The sequence below is a fragment of the Strongylocentrotus purpuratus genome, unplaced genomic scaffold, assembly GCF_000002235.5.
Source record: "Strongylocentrotus purpuratus isolate Spur 01 unplaced genomic scaffold, Spur_5.0 spur5_scaffold_3, whole genome shotgun sequence".
Lineage (NCBI taxonomy): Eukaryota > Metazoa > Echinodermata > Echinoidea > Camarodonta > Strongylocentrotidae > Strongylocentrotus > Strongylocentrotus purpuratus.
Genome location: NW_022145609.1, coordinates 13709856 through 13732200, shown reverse-complemented (window position 1 = coordinate 13732200; position 22345 = coordinate 13709856). Strand labels below are relative to the sequence as shown.

Sequence of the window (22345 nt, the reverse complement as noted above, 5' to 3'; positions counted from 1 at the left end):
TAGGTCAGCCATTGGCATATTTTTTTTTTTTAAATAAAAAAAAAATAATTAAAAAAAAAAATCACAGAAAAGGGGGGGGAGGGTTGCTCCAAAATACACACATAAAAACCCGAAGGGGGAGGGTCAACCCCCTAACCCCCTCCCCCCCCCTTCCGTACGTGCCTACTCGTCTGAAAATAGTTTTTCCCCCTCCCGCGCGAAGCGCGGAAGCTTTTACGTTTCATTAAATCATTAGAAAAAGAAGACGATTCGTTGTACAGTTTTTTACTCTTAATCCTCGTCTTAATTCATCCCCCTCTCCCGCGCAAAGCTCGGAAGCTTTTACGTTTCATTAAATCATTAGAGAAAGAAGACGATTCGTTGTACCGTCCTCGACTCTTAATCCTCATCTGAATTCAGTTTCCCCCCTCCCTCCCGGGCGAAGCGCGGAAGCTTGTACGTTTCATTAAATCATGAGAGAAAGAAGACGATTCGTTGTACCGTTCTCGTAAATAATCCTCGTCTGAATACAGCTTTTACGTTTCATTAAATCATTAGCGAAATAAGACGATTCGTTGTACCGTTATGACTTTTAATCCTTGTCTAAGTTCAGTTCCCCCCCCCCTCCCACGCGAAGCGCGGAAGCTTTTACGTTTCATCAAATCATTAAAGAAAGAAGACGATTCGTTGTACCGTTCTCGACTCTTAATCCTTGTCTAAATTCAGTTTTCCCCCCGCTTCGACGTTTCATTAAATTTTTAGAGAATGAAGACGATTCATTGTACCGTCCTCGACTCTTAATCCTCATCTTAATTCAGTTTTCCCCTCCTCCCTCCCGTGCGAAGCGCGGAAGCTTGTACGTTTCATTAAATCATTAGAGAAAGAAGACGATTCGTTGTACCGTTCTCGTAAATAATCCTCGTCTGAATACAGCTTTTACGTTTCATTAAATCATTAGCGAAATAAGACGATTCGTTGTACCGTTATGACTTTTAATCCTTGTCTAAATTCAGTTTCCCCCCTCCCACGCGAAGCGCGGAAGCTTTTACTTTTCATTAAATCATTAGAGAAAGAGGAAGATTCGTCGTACCGTTCTCGACTCTTAATCCTTGTCTAAATCAATTCCCCCACCCCCTTCCGCGCGAACCGCGGAAGCTTCGACGTTTCATTAAATTATTATAGAAAGAAGACGATTCGTTGTACCGTTCCCGAAAATTATCCTCGTCTGAATTAAGTTCCCCCTGCCCTCCCCCGCGCGTAGCGCGGAAGCTTTGACGCTTCATTAATTCATTAGAGAAAGAAGACGATTCGTTGTACCGTTCTCGACTTTTAATCCTTGTCTGAATTTCAAATATGTTCTTTGTCTATTCCCTTTTCTTCCTACGTCCTCTTCCTTTACACTCCTCTCTTTTCTGGCCGGCGTTTATTGGGGGACCATCCCACCGCCCCCTGGCTACGCGCCTGTTGTCAGATGAACATAATGTTGATACCTTGTCCGCCCCGGAAGCTCAGGGGTTTAAGGTTTTAATTTACGGTCAGATTAGCATTCAGGGGTCCGCCTTAGCGCCCTAGACGGGGTCCAGGGGGCAGAGCCCCGGAAGTTCAGGAGTTTAGGCATTTAATTACGGTCAGATGAGCATTATTTTGATACCTAATTGTTACAATGGCAGGTCACTAATTGGCTTGGGGTTCAGTGGGCGGAGCCCCGGAATCTCAAGGGTTTTAGGCACTCAATTACGGTCTGATGAGTATCGGGGACCCGCCTAAGGGCTCTTGGTTGGGTCCAGGGGGCAGAGCCCCCAGAAGCTCAGGGGTTTTAGGCGTTTAATTACGGTCAGATGAGCATTTTTGATACCTTATTATTTGTGACACTAGCAGGACACTATTTGGCGTGGGGTCCAGGGGGCAGAGCCCCCAGAAATCAGGGGTTTTAGGCATTTAATGACCGTCATATAAGCATTTAAGGGCCCGCCTTAGGGCCCTAGGTGGAATCCAGGGGGCAGAGCCCTTAGGATTTTAGGCATTAATTTTAATCATGGTCAGATGAGCATATTTTGATACCCCATCATAATGTGACACTGGCAGTTAACTATTTTTTTCTTTCTCGCTCTCTTTCTTTCTATTTCTCTTTAATATGCTTTTTCAAAGAAAGTGTGGGGGGAGGGGCTCGAGGATCCCGATCCCCGCCGTTCCGCGGGCCCTGATATGTAGGCATCTCAAGAAGCATTTTCTTGCCTGGCTGTAAATTTAGGAATTTGTCATTTTCCAACAAACGCATGAAGTGAGGAAAATTATCTCATTTCAGCATTATTTGTTAACCACCGTTATGGAATTATAAATAAACCACGTTTGAACTCTATTTCTCCAACCCCCCCCCTCCCCTATCAGTATGCCAGTGCCCCCCCCCCCCCCCCCCCCTCCGATCTACACCTTGTTGGCGGGAAAATTGCAACTGATATCCCTTACTTTTCTTCATTCTCTTTTTTTTCCTTTCCCTTTCTCTCCTCTTTCACTTTCCTTTCCCTTTCTCTCCTTTTTCACTTTCCCTTCCCTTACTTATCTCTCTTTTAGGTTTGCTGGGGGGGGGGGGGGGGAGGGGCACGGTCATTTTGGTCCAACCCGCTCCACACATTGTTGGCGGCCGGGATTAACCGCAACTGATCTCCGCTTCTTTTCTCCCTTTTCTTTTTCCTTCCTCTTTTTGTTCCCTTTTAGCTCTCCTCTTTTCCTTTTCCTTCCTTCTCTCTTTTTTTAGCGGGGACGGGGGGGGGGGGGAGGCTAGGGTCTTTTGCCCCCCCCCCCCTCGATCGATCCACAACTTGTTGGCGGGAAAATTGCAGCTGATATCCCCCTTCTTTTCTTTTCTTTTCTTCTTCCTATTTTGTCCTTCTCTTTATCTCCTCTTTATCTTTTTTCTTTCCCATCCTTCTCTTTTATTTTTTTATTGGGGGGGGGGGGGAGGGGGAGGGAAGTCCTTCCCCCCCCCCCCCCCCCCCCCCCCCGATATCCTTCTTCCCTCTTTTCTTTTTTTCCCTTTCTCTCCTCTTTCCCTTCTTTTCCTTCTCTCTCTCTCTCCTTTTTTTTTTTTTTTTTTTTTTTTTTGCGGGGGGGGGGGGGCCAAGGCACGCTCGCCCCCCCCCCCCCCCCCTGGATCCGCGCCTGGTGTTGAGCTGTATTATTTTCAGATTCAGAAAAAAAATTGTTCAATTTCAAGCCAGCTAGCTAGGGATCTCCACGTACACGTGTGTGCATTTCCCATTGAACTTGTTATCTCAAAGATACCGTATCAGCATTGCACAAGGCCGAACAATCAGACCAGTAACGCATTTCATATAAAACACCTCTTGAATCGTTATTTTGAAAGAAAATTCTGTAATTATTTGTTCTTGTGATCATGAATGATGAAGCTGAAACATACAGGCTTTGGAGAGTTCGTAGAACTATCATGCAGGTGAGTAAATCGGCATCAAATACTTGAGAACTGTGCCTTCAGCCCCATGTGTCCCATTTGGTGTGGCCTGGCCTGTCAAACATTTTGTTTAAAGTTCAGAGTTTATCACCCGAACCATTTAGGACTACCGGGTATTATTGAAAAACTTAATTTGAGTTAGCATCGTTTTTTTTACTATGAAAATGTAAAATTAGTAACATTAGTTTCCTTACCGTAAAATACAAAGAATGTTTTCAGAACAATGCCATCATCGTTAGGCACATTCATGGGGCACTAGAGGGCGCTTTGCGCGCGTACGAAAATCTGAATGGCCTTGCTGCGGTGGGTCGACAATAATCAGCCCAAAACTTGGATATGGGAGGGTGGAAGGATATATCTTTTTTATAATGTTATCTGGTCTTACCCTTAACCATCCTAGAATCTATGTTTAATCTATGTTAGGCAAATTCATGCAAAAAAATGTATTCAAAAAATTGACTTGAAAAAACATCAGAAAATAAGTCTGAACCGAGTCAGGAGCAGATTTGAAGAAATTATATTTTTAAATGTTGTAAAACCAAAGATATAAGAAGAAAACTGACCAAGTATCTGTACTAAAAATCGTACATGTAAAATTGGTCGTACACATTCGACAGCTCTAAATGACGCACACTTTGTCGATTTAATTTATTATATAGTCTCAATTAGAATTCAGAATTATCTCACTGAAAAGTTAAGAAACCGACGATGTTCTCGATCGTAGTTATTTTCATTTTGCCAGCAGCCGATCTAGCGTTGTTTGGGCAAAAAGCTAGGCCGCTGCCTTCCCTTCGCAAACCTTTCCGAGTCCCGCTAAAATGGCGCGCTGCGGAGCTCCGAAGCTGGCAGCTGCGTTGGTATCGCTGCAAACTCTCAGCCGGCTAGCTCCCCAAGACGGACCATTCACGGTATGGCGAGATTGTGTGTGTGAGGTACGATTTTGGATTCGAGAACGCACGTAATGCAACCGTGCGCGTCATATTCAGCTGTCGAATGTCTACGACCAATTTTACATGTACGATTTTTAGTACAGATACTTGGGCAGTTTTCTTCTTATATCTTTGGTTTTACAACATTTAAAAATATAATTTCTTCAAATTTGCTCCTGACTCGGTTCAGACTGATTGTGTGATGTGTTTTCAAGTCAATTTTTTGAATATATTTTTTTGCATGAATTTGCCTATCATCGTGGACATGCCAATTGCAATTTTTTTTGCATTTGCCATGTTTTTAAAAATAATAATAATATAATTGGCAAGGTCAAAGTTTGTAAATCCTAAAGGTAAAGCAAGAAAGAGAAATGCCATAAAATATGCTACAATAAACAAAAATATGTTTTCTAATATTTTGACAAAGTATTAGGCTAATCTCACACATAGGAGCATCACTATCCTGGCCGTGTATTAAAAGCCGTGTTTTTGATTCTCAACATTTCAAACACCACTGTACAAAACTCAACTGATTTCACTCAAAATCGGTACTTTAGTGACAATTGATGACATCTAAATAGCAGTAAAATACATTTTGTTCAACTTACTGATGTTAAGAAGAATAATTAAAAAATTAAAATTGTAAGTCTAGTGTCAACCTTTGCTTACAGCTGCATCGACATGATTGTGTACAGTCTATGCGATATTGTGTGGTGTATGTATAGACTTCTAGGTCCCTGCCTCACAGCATGTATGCAGTGCTAGAGGTCAATAGGCATTAGCATTGACTCTCTATGCTTTGCTGGAGTGGCTAATCTGACTTTCGTTTAAGTGAAATACTACCAATCAGCAAGTTCGCTGTGGTCATACATACCTGCTAACCACCCCGATTTAGGCGGAGTTCCTCCGCATTTTTCATACCAACTCCGAATTCCGAGTTCATGCCTCAAAACTCCGATTTTTTTAAATTTTAAAATATTTTTAAAACAAACGACTGTTGCATAAGACTAAAGCATAACACAGCACTGATAACCAGATCACGTCGACATCCGCGCTCGCGCTCATAGAAGATATACACAGCGCAGCCCGAACGTGATCGTTAGTTCCGCAGTCATTATCCATGTACTGCATGTACTAGTACATGGAAGCACGTGCGCAAGCTATATCGATAAAGTGTGTGCGGACGTTGTACTAATACATACACTACATGCAGCGTTGATGCATAGTAACTGCATGCGTATAGCCCACGTGTATTTATATGACATGTGCAGTTGATACACCGTGCATAAACACTGTATACATTGGCGTGTTTTCTTCAATGCTTGTGCGATGACTGCGATCGTGGAAGCTTGTTATTTACCGGACTTCCTCAGATTTATTTTGGATTACTACTACTATATTCTTCTTCTTCGTTGATTTCTCCATTTTTGAAGGACAAAATGGATAAGACTCGTGCTGTTCATAATCAGAAGTATAAGAAAGAATACGGGAAACAATTTCCAGTTGCAGAATCAGCACTCGGACTTCAACACGCATTTTGCATTGTGTGTGCATGGGGTGAAAAGGTTGAAGGAAAAGGCCCATTTGCACCATTAAAATGGAGAGAAAAAAAATAGACCCTAAAGTCCTGTGTACCCCCCCCCCCCCCCCCCAATCTACGGGCTACTACCCCAATCCTTCGGTGGTTCGCGACCTCATAGTCCATCCAGAAAAATTTACTCCTAATTTCTCTTGTCTCAGGTTGGCAGGTATGGTCATAAATTTAATAACTGAATTAGGAAGAAGACTAACTAGATTAGAACTTGATAGAAAAAGCTCTGTTAGTATTTTTATATTAAATGTTTGATTTCAAACAGAATTGAAGCCAAGGAATGAACAGTTTGACATTGTTATTGCCATTTTGAAATCTAATTCATAAATATAATAGTTGCTCTGTTTGTGTTAATATTCTGCAGTGTTACTGTCAAGTGAAGGTCTGCCGATCTTTTCAGATTTAGGAAATTAGTCTTTCCTCCTGTCAAAAATGGCATAGACTTATAGCACAAGCAGCAGGCTAATGCAAACTGTTATAACCACACATAGGTGCATTACTATCCTGGCTGTGTATTAAAAGCTGTGCTATTGATTCTCAACATTTCAAACACCACTGTACAAAACTCAACTTAAAGGGATCCAGTAACTTTGTCGTAGATCCTTTAGAAATAATCCTTGATTTAGCTCATGCTGCAATGATAATTATAAACCTTTAGGTCAGTCAGGAACTCCATGACTTTTACAAGCCGATCGCCTGTCTGATTATCAAGATATTAATGATTGGAATTACAAATTTTGAAAACCGTTCGCTGAACGGTTTTCATAACACTACAGTCTATTGGGGAAAACGAGTATAGTAAAACTGGTCACTCAAAGATTTTTTACTTTTTTGAGGCACTTCTTGATCATTTTGAAGCGCGATTTTTTTAGGGCTTCAATATTACACCATATCACAGACACTGTTAACATGTAGGACCGTGCATCTCAGATTGAACATTGTTAAACGATCCCTTTAAGTGACAATTGATGACACCTAAATAGCAGTAAAATACAATTTGTTTAACCTACCGATGTTAGAAAGAATGATTTAAAAATTTAAATTGTAAGTCTACTGTCAAACTTGCCGATCAGCCGCATCGGCATGATTGTGTGCATTTGTGTATTTAGAGTGTATTGACTATTCATGTGTGCAAATGCTGCCTATTAACACGTAGTGCAGTGTTAGAGGTCAGTATGCATTGGCATTGACTCTCTATGCTTTGCTGGAGTGGTTATAACCACTGAAACTACTGCAGTAAAAAGAATGATCCAACGTCTGGGTTTTATCAAGCATAAGTTTCCCAGCCAACTGAATGTTAATAGAAGGTGTTTGAGAAAGAAAAAAAGGAGGGGGGGGGGGGGGGGGTTGTCAATGAGAGAGGGTTCATTCAATCGCCATTAATTATTCATGATATGAATTCAGGATGTACACAGTGTTTCAATAATTTTATTTTTCTTGTGCCTATGACAGCTTTGCCATGACAGAGGATACCTTGTAACACAAGAGGAATTGGACCAGACTCTGGAACAATTCAAGGAACAATTTGGAGATAAACCAAGGTAAATTTCATCAATCGGCGTATAACCATCTAAGGCCAGTTTCTTGAAACCATCATAAGTCTAAATGCATGGACATGCCATATAAATGTGTGTTAATTATGTAACATATGTTTAAGTGGGATGTCCAAGAAGTTAGCCCTGTGACAGTTTCAAGAATTTCCTTGAATGTCATGCATAAAACTTTGTGGACACCCCATTCAAATGTGGGTCAAGCAGTTTACTACATGTTTCAATATCCAGAAACTTGGACAATGATTGTCTTGAGAATCATTTTTTTTAAAGACAGAGTGTAATGTTAAGTCCTGTAATCTGTCCTGTATACTGTCAACAATGAAATATCATCATCCTTCCGATTTTTAAACTTCGGATCAATGGGCCTGGAACCAATTGGAAATGTGCCTGAACGAAAATAAAAGTTTTCTTGATCCATTTAAATTGATCTGTGTGTACATGTAGGTAAAGATAGGGTTTATTACAGTGCAATACAACTAGGCTTGTCCACACACAAAAAAAAAACACATATGTATAGGAACTTTAGAAAGTATGGAAAGATGAAAATAAAAAAATGTTTCTCACTAATGTGAAATAAGTGCACATACACCTGTACATGTAGATAAAAAGGAAATATAGTGTAGTGAGAATGGACTTGGCAGAAAAAGACATGACTTTCTTGGTAAATAACAATGGTGACTTGGGGCCTGTTTCATAAAACTAGTCAATAATAACAAGTTACAATTACTGTTATAACTTAAAAGCTACTGAAATGGTGTCATTTGATTGGCTGAGAGCATATTTGTTATAGAAATTTAGCATTTGTTATTGATAACAAGCTTGATGAAACGGGGGCCCAGTACCATGTCACCATTTTTAATCATTCAATGAGTCAGAAATCAAGCTAAGCAACTAAGCAGAAATCAATTGATGTTAAGCAGTCTGCTAGTACTACATTTTCATCATGGCCCAAATGCGATGCAAGCTAACTGTTCAATTTTTTTACCCGGTTGTGTTTGATCATGCAGTGAGAACAGGCCAAGCAGAAAGGACTTGACCGTGTTGGTCGCTCACAACGATGACCCGACCGATCAGATGTTTGTCTTCTTTCCAGAGGAGAAGAAAGTAGGCATGAAGACCATCAAAGCGTAAGTCCAAATTATACATTTTGTGAAATCTCAAGATGATAACAAAGGTTGTGTGACACTTGCTCCCGCTTCACACCTGAAACCAACACTATACCTAACCCTAACCCTAAATCTAACCTAAGTCCCTATTTTAATCCTAACGCTAAGCCTTTACCTTTCATAAAATAAGTCAGGAGCAGTTGTCTTGGGAGCAAATATCGGTTACCATTAATAACCACTTGAAATTTGTCAAGAAATGGCACTTCAACTTGTGAGAAATCCTAATGCTTTCATCAATAACTTGCTGTTGAAGGAATGAGTTTAAGGGTAATGATATCTTAGTTATTGATAAATCTATCATTAATTCTTGATTTTGTTTATATTTAAGTTATGATCATGTCTGACATTTTCAAAATTTTGTCAAAACAGACCCATAATTTGAGTAAGTGACAGTAAACACCTGCACAATTTCCATGTCACAGTACTCGTACATGAATCTAGGACTTCCACAGTTTTTCGTTAAGGCAGTATAAAAAATGTCAATACTTGATATGTCAACCTTTGGCCCTCAAAAATGGGAACTTAATATTAATATTCAGTGTTTTCTCTCCTCAATATTTAATTTCCTATGAATAATGATTATATCAGACATTTTTGGGTGCAAAAAAGTAACATAGAGCTTTGATACAAGATCAATGATTTGGAATACTGGTAAAGAGAATGAATGTTTTCTCTCCTCAATCTTCCTTTTCCTATTATGATTATATCAGTCATTTCATGATGCAAAAAAAAACATGATTTTTAATTTTTTAAGTAAAGAAAATATTACAACGAAACCAGAAATCAGAAGAGTTACAATGCTTTATATTACGATTGAATTACTGCTGGAATCTGTATATTTGGGGGGATTTTTTGTTGTTGTTGGAAGTGCTAGGACAAGACATTGAGACACTGCAAGAGTGTTCTAGAATGACAGAGGAGAACAGAGATGTGTGGAAAGATGTAGCAATCAACCTCCGATCTGGGAGACGATATCTTTGATAGAAAGGTAGATATATAGAGAGATAAATAAATAATATAGATAGGACAAGTTTACAAATACGTGTTCATATTTCTATTTCGTTGCAATGACAGGTACTGCCAGAGGATGCAAGAAGAGAACATTACCAGAGCTATTATCACAGTCCAGGAGAAGATGACACCATCAGCTAAAACAGTAAGAAGAACTTATTTTATATTTCCTTTCAGTCATGATAATAAAATAATTAAGCTGGGGATGTTTCGCAAAGATCCTAAGTCAAACTTGAAGACAAACTTGAGTTCTGGTAAAAAAAGAAAATGAATTCTCACAGAATCTAACGAAACTCACACTGAATGTTCAAGGTTACAAATAAATGTCATGTGCCAAACAATTTTGGAAGAAAATGTATACTGGCTGAGTAATGAGCATAGAAAGATGAGGAAATCAGGGTAGTACTAGCCCCGACACCATGTGTGTTGTCCCATATACATCTTTCTGTGTAAGTGATTGTTACTTTACCAAGACTCTGCCAAATTTATAATGATTTTGAAGACTCCAAAAGCTTGCATTACACACCGTTACTTACATGCTATATGATCAACTTTTCTGATCCATTCCACACCTTTTCTTTCACAATGCAATCACATTACCAGAACTCAAGTTTATCTTTAACTCAAAATTGGACTTAAAAATTATGGAGAGCCATTTGTAGCCTCAAAATAAAATATATTCAAAAGTGAAAATTCAAGAGTGAAAATTCAAGTATTTTAGACTTTTTATGAATTCCACATCAAGAACACTAATCTCCTCGATAAGTGAACATATGAATGATTTGAATCAACATTTTATGCCTTTTGAAATAACTTTTACAAAATATTTTCATAGATGCCAATAGCTTTCCATAAGTGTTAAGTCCAACGTAGAGATGAGTTCAAACTTAGGATCTTTGTGAAACACCCCCTGGGGTAATACTTGAGCTCCTTGCTTGTTGGATATGAATGCTGTTGAAATACATGTATGCAATATTAAATTCATTATTACTATTTTACTCTGAATGTTAATCTATTTCTTTTCAGAGTCTTGGTGACATGGCACCCAAGTACATCCTAGAGCAGTTCTTGGAAGCTGAACTTCTTATCAACATCACAGAACATGACGTGAGTACCTTCAAAAGCAAATATTTGATACAGTGGAATGTTGTAATAACAAACTTCTGGTGACCAAGGAAATTACCATGTTCTTATGAAACCTTGTTAATCATGGCTGAAAAGGCAGAAACTACATAGAAGTGGGACTGGTTTAAAAATGCCATGGTAAAATAAGAATTTGTTGTTACAGTGTTCATTATTGCAAAGCTCCAGTGATAAAGGACCTGAATGTCAATTGATATTTCTCCTTTTTTTTTTTTATCTTCCTTTATACGATTTATGAAATAAATACCATTGAAAAAACAAATCTCCAGTTGGACAAAAAATTCTTAATGTAACTTTCTGAGAGCATGAATGTTCGTCTATTTTGATTGGTCATATTGTTTCAAATCCCCCTAACTGAGATCAAATTATTTTCTAATATTTTCTATAATTCTCTCTCTCTCTTCCTCCCTCTCCTTTCCTCCCTCCCTCCCTCACTCTCTGTCTCTTTTTCTCCCTCTCTATCTCTCTCTCTCTCACTCCCTCCCTCTCTATCTCCCCCTCTCTCTCCCTTTTCCTCTCTCTCTCTCTCTCTCCTTTCTGTCTCTCTTATCTTACTGATATAGTTTGTTCCTGAGCATGTAGTGATGACAGGCGAAGAGAAGGCAGAGCTCCTCGCCAGATAGTATCCTTTTCATAACCTGTATTGGAAAGAAAGAAGTGTTTACCTTTCTTTCATATTTATAAACTTCTTGTTGTCTCCTTTTTATTTTTAGTATCCTCGACTGACATTGAATTATTTATGTATATCTACCTTAGGCTGATGATGATAACCTCACTCAGAAACTCGTTTTATTTTGCTGATTGCCAGGGATTAGCTTTTTAGTTTCTTTCCTTGTGTTAACGTATCTCATTCTCCTGAATTCTGTGTTAAGTACTGTTGTACTCTTTCCTTTTTTAAAGTCTTTTAAATGAAGTAAAAATTGAAAGATCAATCAATCATGAATATTAAAAGCAGAAAGAACAAATAGTCTTTAGTACAACAACTATATCACAGCGTTTACAGAGTAAATGATATATTCTATTGAATGAAACTTGAAATAAGTACAAATTTAAATAAAGAAATGAAAAGGGTTTAGGAACTATATGGAAAGAGATATGTTAACAAGAATTTTTTAATTTGGTCTGTGGAATTACCTTATTTGATGAACGATGGGATATTGTTCCATTTTTTGGATGCTGTTACAGTGAATGTGCCATCACCAGCTTTGCTACTAGTCTTTGAGCGAAGATTAGGATAAGAGTATATAAGTTAGTTCTGGGACCCTTTTCACAAAGCCTTTTTTCAATGACAAATGACAAAAATCAGGGACAAATCTGCTGATAACCAATCAGGAGCAAGAATTTTACTAGCTTATAACGAAAAGTGTCATTCGTCACTGATGACATGTTTTGTGAAAGGGGGGCCCTGCAGTCAAGTGTACCAATCACCAAACCCCTGTTTTTTTTCTTGATACAAGGGGTTACATGTTGGTATACCCTATTCAAACTATTCATTTCTAACGTTTCTTCTTCAAAGAGATATTGCAGTTTAAATACACTCCCAGTGAACTGTAAAAACATCTTGTTGAGTAACCCATGCTTACACACTGGCATAGAATAGGGTGGAATGGAACCCAAGTCCCACTTTGGTTCGGTGCGCACCCTATACACAGAGTTTTTGTGTTATCCTTTATTTTATTCAAACTCTTTAACCATTTACCTATAGAATACCATGTAAGTTTTGTGAGGTTAATTTGATACATTCTGTGTACCGGTACACAATTAATGGACTAACAAGTGCAAGTAGTGAATATACCATTGACAGAAGAAAAAAAAAATCAGTCTACTATGTCACAACAGGTATCATTTATCACAAGAACAAACCATGCATACATATTTCTTACGTGCAGCAAATGCTCCCCACGGGTAAACACACATTTTTTTTCTTCAGGGGATTGGAACAATAACACTGCAGTCTACTGGGGAAAATGATTATGGTAAATCCAGTCACTCAAAATTGTTTACTTTTTTGAAGCTCTGCATGATCAGTTTGAAGCGCAATTTTTGTAGGGCTTCAATATTACGCCATATCACAGACGCTGATAACACATCAGGCAATGCATCTTAGATTTGTACGACTAGGAAACATTTAAAGCTTATAGTCTCTTGGAATTTCCTTGACCAATCCTTCTCCTACCAGTAAACTCAAGGACCATCAACTACCAAGGATACAGGTCGGGGATCCTGTGGCAAGGTACTTTGGACTTAAGAGAGGACAGGTGAGCAATTGTGTTGTTTCCAAATAGGCCAGTTCACTGTTAGCACATGTCCCAAATGACCCGAATATCCACAGATCTTCAAAACATAAAGAGGTCCCACTTTGTACATTTTGAAATAAGCACTCCTACAGCGATGGAGGTGCTACATAAATAGTCTTTGTATCCCCTTTTCAAAGAATACTTCCGGCTGTGTATCACGGAGTGCTCTGCTTGTGCATAAATGAATAATGATTACATAACTTTCATGAGCACATATCCAGTATTTTGTCTACGTGTATTTCACAATTTGGCCTCCAATGACCTTTATCTGCTCATGCTCGGACTGCAACTACGAACTGGCTTATTGTCAAAACATACACAAATTCTGTAAATATTAATGTCTTTTTGTCATGAAAATGGTACAGACGTTGTGTATGTGAATTGTCATTATTTATAATTTTTTTATTACAGTTACATCACTTTCCCCAGGCATTGTCAGCAGTAAAAAATAGTTTGGGCATCTCAAAGAAGAAAAGGAAAATACGATATTAATGTCTTTCTTGTTTTTTTTCTCAATCTTCTAATTCATTGCTATTTAAATAACATCACCATGTCCTTGAATTGTTTTCACGAAGAGAATAAAAGAATAGAAAAACAGTGAATACATAGAATGAAGAGTTGTGTTGTCCTCTTCCTACTGAGCAAGGTTTCAACAATTTTCATGTTACAACATTTCATGTCATTCTCTCACCCAGGTTGTGAAGATTATTCGACCCAGTGAGACAGCAGGAAGATACATCTCCTACAGACTGGTGCAATGACACAAACTCATCTCAACCTTCCTTTTTAAAAATATAATCTGTAAATAGAGTCTGTACAGTATCATGTTACCAGTCCAAACTGAAGCTAGCAACCAAAACCATCAACATTAAAGGCCATGTTTGATGGTTCTGGGAAATAGAACTGCATCTTTGATTATTCACGCTTTAAATGGGTTGTTAAGCTCAGCTAAAATGTGAACAAAGTCATGTAGTACTGCTGAGAATGTTATATTCTGAAAATGCACCAACACACATTCCCTCATATGGGACTACATGTTTTATTAATGGTCTGATGAACCTGATTTTATCATCTGTCTTTGCACATTATGTTTCAGTTTCAGTAATTTTTTCATGATGGGGAAGCTGAATTATAGTTAAAGTTTTCAGGGTTATACCATGTAATTTTTTTCAAAAGAATAAGAGAGCTCTTTGGTTCTCAATGAATCGACCAGTATGCTCCAATTATCATAAGGAGAATGACTGTAATTCAACATGTGTATGGCACATGCCACTCATTGAAGTTTTGAATATATATATGTGATGTCAATATTGTTGGATTCCATTACAATAACAGTGAAACCATCTAATAAGGAATACATATATCAATCATTAAAAGGTATTTTTGCCTTCCTACTTTTTTGTACTATATTGTTTTTGAATCCTGTTATGACAAGATTTCAATACAGTGAATAACGTCATTTACTTGATCCAAATATATTTGTCATAACAAGAGTCCACATATTTGTCTTCATCATTAGCAGATCTCATTCACTACCTTGAGAAGTCGTGATGTGATCAGAATATGAAGTTCATTCCAAACAAAATGATGTTTAAAAGATCTCAGGAATCCTTATGAACTGCAGATTACAGAGCAACAACATATTGATGAAGGTTGAAATCGAGATTAGTGGTACAGTAATTGTTTCCGACATCATACAAAGTTTACCGTAACGGTAAACAAACCTTACCAGAAAACAGAGAGTGATATTTAGTACTTACTACATCATTGGTGTGCCTTGGAACTTCATGTACGATCAGGTCAAGTTAGAAGAATTATTTTGGCAGGGGTCTTTGGGGGGCTTGGTGGTTCTTGCATTCATTATCTACATGCCTCTTAAAGGTAAAGACTAGTTTTGGAATCCCCCCCCCCCCTCTCAAAAAATGAAATGACAGCTATTATTACCAAACATGTGAAAGAATATGTTTTGACTAATACGTGATGATACAAATTTTGCTGGGAAACCGCCTACTAATTGATATATTTGGTAAATTATTATATCTATCCCGACTGGATAGATATTGCGTAGTCCCATATACATCTTTCTGTGTACAGTGCTTGTAACTTTACCAAGACTGGGCCAAATTTCTTATCATTTTGATGATTCCAGAACCTTGCAGTACACACTAATACTTATATGCTAGATGATCAACCTTTTCTGATCGATTCCACAACGTTTCTTTGACAATGCAATCGCATGACCAGAACTGGTCTATACCTTTAAAATGTTGGGTGTTGAAGAAATTGTGGAGGGCTTTGAGCCCCCCTCTTCCTCTAGAACCACTACTGAGTAGAATTACACTCTTTATGTCAATCTCTGTTTTTGTTCTTGACTGTTAATAGGGCTTGTTAGGTTTTTGTTCAAAATGGGTTCGAGTGGAACAAGACCTAATATGAGACCATTTGAAGAGAAAGACCTTGTACGTTCAATAACTAAATTATTCATACCCTTTGTTGATTTGATGATTTTTGTTTTATTTTTTGAACTCAAGAATGAAAGGTACACTGGTTGAATTAGGGCCTTTGTTGAATACTTTTAGACGTAAGGTTTAATTTTGTCACATACTTTAAAAATTACAAAACTTGGTAACGGTATGCATAATTTAGTTGTTAACTGTATACTTTAAGTGCGCAACAGTTCTGATTAGTTTCAAAATCTGTTACTCTAACATTTTACTCATGAAAAGCAATCTCCAAAAGAGTGCATAAGGAAACATCATGTTCTTTTGTTTCTCTCACTGTGTCCAATTCGTGAATCGTCTGGTGCCAGAAAGGCATGAACTTATGTACAGTTAATGCCCTTCTAACTTGAAACATGTTATACAATTTTGTAAATAAATGTCATTAAAAAAAAGCTGATTGATTGTATTTCTGTTTGGAGGTGTGCCAATGACAATGATTTAATTGATAGTGATGGTGACAAAGATTGCTAAAGTGATTATAGTTGTTAACTGGTGATTATGTAAGTGTGTTATATGATGTGGCCCCAGGATCAGGTTAGGGGAGCTCATGCTAATAATGAGCTAGTATAGAATAAAAGCTGTTGTTAAAGGTACTATGTCCCATTTGCAGGCCAAAAAAATGAAAAAGTTAAATTCCAACTGCATTGAAAGATAATATTTATTTAGAACTTCCATAAAAAAGTTGGGGCTTGAAAATGTCCTCAAGTGGGAAAATAATGACTATTTGTTGTCAAATCGACTTTAGGGCTATAGAGCCCAAAAGTAATAGTCTTTATTTTCAGACAATTGTACCGAATGGTTGTACGTTTTATGCTGCGCAAAGATTCAATCAGTTTAATCTTGGCCATCACAAGAAGTGGGTTATCGATGTAGACATATGCTCATGTACCCTTTACAACTCTTTTTATTACCAAAGAAGAAAAAAGCCAGTCAGTCACTCAATAGTGTCTGACAGTGAAGTCTAGCAAGTAAACAGGTTTCCTTGCACAATTTGAATATGAGGACACTGCTAACGTTTAAATTTCACAGATAGGACATACATGACATATTCATAATTCCTGCAAAGTTCTACAGAATTTGAGGTTGGCTGCAAAAGGGACATAGTACCTTTAATATTGTACATTTCTAGTGTACATGTATATTGTGATTGTAGCTGTTGCAGATGTTAAATTTGATTTTAGTAGACGTTGATGTTGATGATAATGGCAAGTTAAGTTGTTATAATAATCATAGATAATGAAAATGGTATAGAGTGAAATTATTTTAGCTGTTTTTGATGGTAGGTTGTGAAAGTGGTTCTAACTGGTGATTGTGAAAATAAATGTTGCTTTTTTGCTTGGTTGTGGTACATATTTGAGTTGTTGATGATGGTATATTATCTTCATGTCTGTAGTTTCATTCTTTTAATTAAATTTAATGAATGTTAATTGTTATTGTATAATTGTTTTAAATGGGAGCACGCTACAAGAGTCCTATCTCGCACCCCGGGGCAACGTGTCTGACACGGCCGGTTGTAGCAACTACTCCGAAGATCAAGATACATTAATCTTGATCTAAGGAGACACGAACGAACGAACGATGTCTGTAGTTGTTTGTGATGATGGTAGATTTTGTTTACCACTGTAGCGTTGATTTTAACTGTAGCTTGTGAAAATAGCTAGAGTTTTGTGTAGACTGTGATAAAATTGTAGCTAAGTAGCTGATAGTATGGGTGAGGCTGTGAAGGGAGTGCCGGTGGTACAGTGTGGGTCACAATTCAATTTGACATTCAAATTCACAAGACCACTGATTAGGGAAAGGGTAGAAAGGTTTTTTTTCCAAGATCGGTTGAAATTGTTTAGACCCCTCGATCCCCAGGACGTCGATCGATTACATGTATGTGCCCCCCCCCCCCCCCCAAAAAAAACAACTCTGGCTACGGCCCTGGCTGGGGGGGGGGGGGGGGAGGGGTCGTGAAAATAGAAAATTTGCAGTGATTGCCCTTTTGTAGTGGTAGTGTAAGTAATGATTACCCCCCCCCCCCCCTTTTTTTTTCCTTCTCTCCCTCTCTCTCTCTCTCTGTCTCTCTCTCTCTTTCCTCTTTCCTCTTCCTTTTTTTTCTTCATTTATTTCTCTCTCTGCCATATCCCTTTGCATATTTTGCACATTTTATTCTAATATCTTCATATTGTTCACGAGTTCGATTTTGTCCCTTCACAAAACTATATAGATTCATGAAAACATACAATACATTTCTTTAAAAAAATGGAAATAGACGATGACCACTATGATTCGTGATCAAGTATGGCCTTATTTATATGGCCTGGAGGTTACGGCACACGCCTTGGGTTATTTTAAGAGCGGGTGTAATGTGGGAGTTTGTACTGAAGTCTTGTCACCATCTTCACAATTAGACTTACAATCTACATGCTTATGAAAATTTTACGAAGTTGAAAAGTAGTAGACAACGTTAATCTTCCACTCTTTCGCATTGTCGATACACCTATGAGAGTAGATCACAGTGCCTGAAAAGTTTTTTCTGGAGTGCCTATGATTCATGAAAAAATAAATCTTTGTTTAATTTTAGGACCTACAAGCTTTTTTTTGGCCTTATTTGCTAAATTAAGGCAAAGTCAGTACAATTCATAGTTTTTTATTCAGTCAAGTTAATAAAACAATTCTTTTCTATTCAATAAGCAAGGAATTAGAGGCAGCTAAGGGCGGCAAGGGGGCACGTGCCCCCCCCCCCCCCTCTTCCATCAAATAGTGAAAAAGTAATGGGAAAAGTGAGGAAAAGAAAGGGAGAGAATACATCTGATATAGAAAGAAGGTGATATATATACAACCCCTCCCATCTCTTCCCTCGCGTATACTGGGTTCTTGGGTTTCATCAGCATTTTGGTGCCCCCGCTACATATAATACCCTCTAAACGGCTGGACCCATGTTACATTAATTTAGTTCGAGAGAAAGTAAGTTCCTGATTCAACTTTCGGATAATTGAGCAAACAAAAGTAAGGAAGCGTGCATGGTATAACAGATAAAACGAGGCAAGGGAGCATACAAAAGAACAGGATTATAAAAGTAATTAATTCCTTTCCTTACTTCCTCAAACGCCAATTTAAAATTTTCCGCTTTCCCAATGAATTTCAGAGAAAAGGCAGTATTGTTCAGCGATTAAGTTGTGATTCCACAATGAGATGTTCATTTACCCATTCATATTGAGAGGTATATTCTTCAGCTGCTTTTCATCATGTTCATGCGAGAGAGGGGCATGCCCAATGAAATGTGCTTGAACAACAACATAACTTATGCTAATATTTGTCTATACACTCCCTGAAGAATGGTCACATCTTTCTGATTCAACTCCAAAGAAGTCAACATTTATATGTCTCCCATGATCAGAGTAAAAGCAATATTTTTATTAATGCAAGATGAACATTACACCCATAAGCTTAACATTTGAAAATGATGATCATTACATGCATTTACCAGCAATGATTAGGCCCAAAAGGCTGCAACCGTACGTTGCATTGCATGAGGAAAGAAATAAAATCACTATTATTCTGAATCCATATAACATAGTCTTGCTTCAGTAAAGAAAAAACGACTTTATGAAGAAGAAAAAATATCATAATCGAGACTGTTTGACCAGATCTGGCAATAAGAATCGTTCTTCGCTGCTCAAAACTTAAAAATCTATATTCACTTTTTTCCAAGGAGCTTCCTTGAAATAACAAAACGCTGATGTTTTTTGTCCCTTTCAATTTAGACCAAGAAGAAATGATTTTTAGTTTCCCATCCGGATATTTCGAATATTTTAGTATTGCTTGTTTGATTTATATTTTCTTCTATTCTCCTCTATCTCTCAATTTTATTGGTATTTGATGTAGATTATGATTATTATGTAGTTTGTATGTAGCATAATTTTCACGAAGTGACGGTAGTGAGGAAAATCGTAACGCAAAGTGAATGCAATTTTTTTTCACTACCGTCACTTCGTGAAAACAGCGACGAATTATGTCTGGGTTGTTGTGGCTATCCTACCACAAGCCCTGCGCTTTTTAAATAGGGATTTTCGCCTCCTTCATACATAACATTGTACATATCTATTTCATGATATCTTCATTTTGTTTTTGTGAAAGGTGAACAAAATATGTTTATTGAATTGAAAATTAAAAATGAATTGGTGAAAAAAGGTTTCATGTCATATGATATTATATATTTTTTCTGTCCATGCATAGAAATTAATACGTTCGGATACGAACATTTCATTCAACCGTTACAAAAAAAAACTATAAAAGAAACGAAATACATAAAAAAAAAAATCTTTAAAATGAAAAAATGAGCTCACAGATGATAATTACAAGCTTATACGAGAATAACTATGTAACGCTCTACAACTGAACAGGGAAGAAACGATATACAAGTATACGTACATCATTCTGAAACCCTATAAGAGAATGACTTTGTTTTTCATTGAAAATTACGTTGTGAAAAAATATAACGATAAAGAGTATTTTATCACTGGATCTAGCAGGAAGAATCTTCCTCAAATTAAAGTAAAATCTTGTAAAAAATGATGATTATAAAAACTTAGGGTAAACAAAGAAAATATCACACAAGGTGCTTGTACCAATGACATTCATAATATGCCTGTTCTTTTGAAAACGTATCTCAACTCCGTAAAGAATTAAAGATGAACTTTATTAAAGCAAATTAAAAAAAATAGAATAAAGAAGAGAAAAGGAAAGAAAATAAATGGAACAGTGGAAATAACTGAAACTGGGGTGACATTTGGTTAATCTTTTGTTATAGCATAAACCATATTTATTGAAGACACAAGTGATGAAAATAAAATAAAAATAATTATTATTTAAAATATATAGTTATGTTGTCAAAAATGATTTCAAAATTAGACAGTGCTACAAGAAGAAAAAGAAATTTTCAATAATTAAAAAAAATTCTCTATTCTTCTGTGCATTGTAAAATCAACTCACGTAGACTTCGTCAGTTTTCTATTAATAAGGGGGTCTAATCTCGTATTTTCCACTGAACTCTCACATTTATCGTTGTGTCGAATCAGTTCAGTGGTCAAAATCATGGCGATAAATAAAGAGAAGCGCCCTCTTTCGTACACAGTAGATTGTCTCGATTTGCGTTTGTCTAAAATGTCATTTCCAGTGCAATAACTGACTAAAAAACATTACACCTCTCAAAAACATGTTTTTCCATATCAAGATGTATCGCAAAATACGGTATTTCTATTAATGAAGCTTTGCAAAGTTAGATAGATTTTCACTAAATTTAAATATAGGAGAACAATAAAACGTAACAGAAGAAGAAGCAGAAGAAGAAGAAGAAGAAGAAGAAGAAGAAGAAGAAGAAGAAGAAGAAGAAGAAGAAGAAGAAGAAGAAGAAGAAGAAGAAGAAGAAGAAGAAGAAGAAAAAGAAGAAGAAGAAGAAGAAGAAGAAGAAAAAGAAGGAGAAGGAGAAGAAGAAGAAGAAGAAGAAGAAGAAGAACAAGAGGAAGAAGAAGAAGAAGGAGAAGAAGAACAAGAGGGAGAAGAAGAAGAAAATTAAGAAGAAGAGGAGGAGAAGGAGAAAAAAAGAAGAAGAAGAAGAAGGAGGAGAAGAAGAAGAAAATTAAGAAGAAGAGGAGGAGAAGGAGAAAAAAAAGAAGAAGAAGAGGGAGAAGAAGAAGAAGAAGAACAAGAACAAGAAGAACAAGAGGGAGAAGAAGAAGAAAATTAAGAAGAAGAGGAGGAGAAGGAGAAAAAAGAAGAAGAAGAATGAGGAGAAGGAGATAGAAAGAAAGGAAAGCAACGATGATAATGATGATGACGACCATGATAAAGAATAAGAAGAAGAAGAAGGAAAACAAGAAGGGAAAACAAGAAACAGAAATAGGAGGAGGAGAGGACGAGGAGGAGGAGAAGGAGGAGGGGGGGGGGGGTAGATGAACCGGAGGGGAGGTCCGGAGAAGTAGAAATTACAGTAAAGACAGTTTCTACAAATATATAACAAATCTTGTAGGAAAGTAGGAATATGCTGATAATGTATTGCAAAAAAGGGGTTGGAAATAACATCACAATGGTAAAGGAGTAGAAAAAGAACATGGGGAATAAATATTAATTATTTCAACGATCAGCCTTTCCCCTGGTATATCTTTATTACATTGAGATGTCTGCACGTCAATCTGGGATCGAAAATGATTACGAATATATCACAATGTATCGTCATGATTAAAATGTCCTAAATTAGCTACTTATATAAAGTATCATGTGCTTTGAATGCCGATATTTTAGTACGGAAACCCATTTTCTTGCCAACACGGATACAGGCTAATCAGGTTTATACTAAGTTCCCATTTGTTCCTTCTCTTGTTTCAATTATAATCTCACCCTCAACATTGTCTTACTCATATAATGACAGGGTAACAAATTATTTCAGGAACCATCAAAATGTCCACCCTTTGTCATTTTTACTTGATATTTCAGAGGGCCCCTAAATTTAAGTCCGTGAACCACAATTAATGACCAGGTTATCAAGAATTAACCACTGTTGCTAGTACTCTTATTGTCCTGCGTCAAATAGCGCCATTTATACTGATAAGGGTAATACAAGTTTCAGTTTCAGCAATTACAATGCAAAATTGCAAATATCTGCCAAAAACATGAACTAAAAAGACCAAACCAAACATTGAACTTATTTTAGAATGAATGCCTT

General features: G+C 37.2%; 1 protein-coding gene across 1 annotated transcript; it reads left to right on the top strand.

The window, feature by feature from the left end:
• The first annotated feature begins 3236 nt into the window (after nt 1–3236).
• On the top strand, nt 3237–14870 carry LOC578317 (DNA-directed RNA polymerases I, II, and III subunit RPABC1). Its single transcript, XM_030996330.1, has 8 exons — nt 3237–3430; nt 7421–7509; nt 8529–8648; nt 9762–9843; nt 10725–10805; nt 11405–11463; nt 13021–13099; nt 13834–14870. Exons 1-8 carry the CDS (start codon nt 3374–3376, stop codon nt 13897–13899), a joined length of 633 nt encoding a protein of 210 aa, XP_030852190.1. The 5' UTR covers nt 3237–3373; the 3' UTR covers nt 13900–14870.
• Nucleotides 14871–22345: the final 7475 nt, after the last annotated feature.

Bases quoted from the DNA above. Each gene is read 5' to 3' on its own strand.
- LOC578317 (XM_030996330.1), top strand. From the start codon at position 3,374: ATGAATGATGAAGCTGAAACATACAGGCTTTGGAGAGTTCGTAGAACT. The intron at 10,806-11,404 runs GTGAGTACCTTC...TTACTGATATAG, and splicing joins TCAACATCACAGAACATGAC to TTTGTTCCTGAGCATGTAGT. The intron at 11,464-13,020 runs GTATCCTTTTCA...TTCTCCTACCAG, and splicing joins GCAGAGCTCCTCGCCAGATA to TAAACTCAAGGACCATCAAC.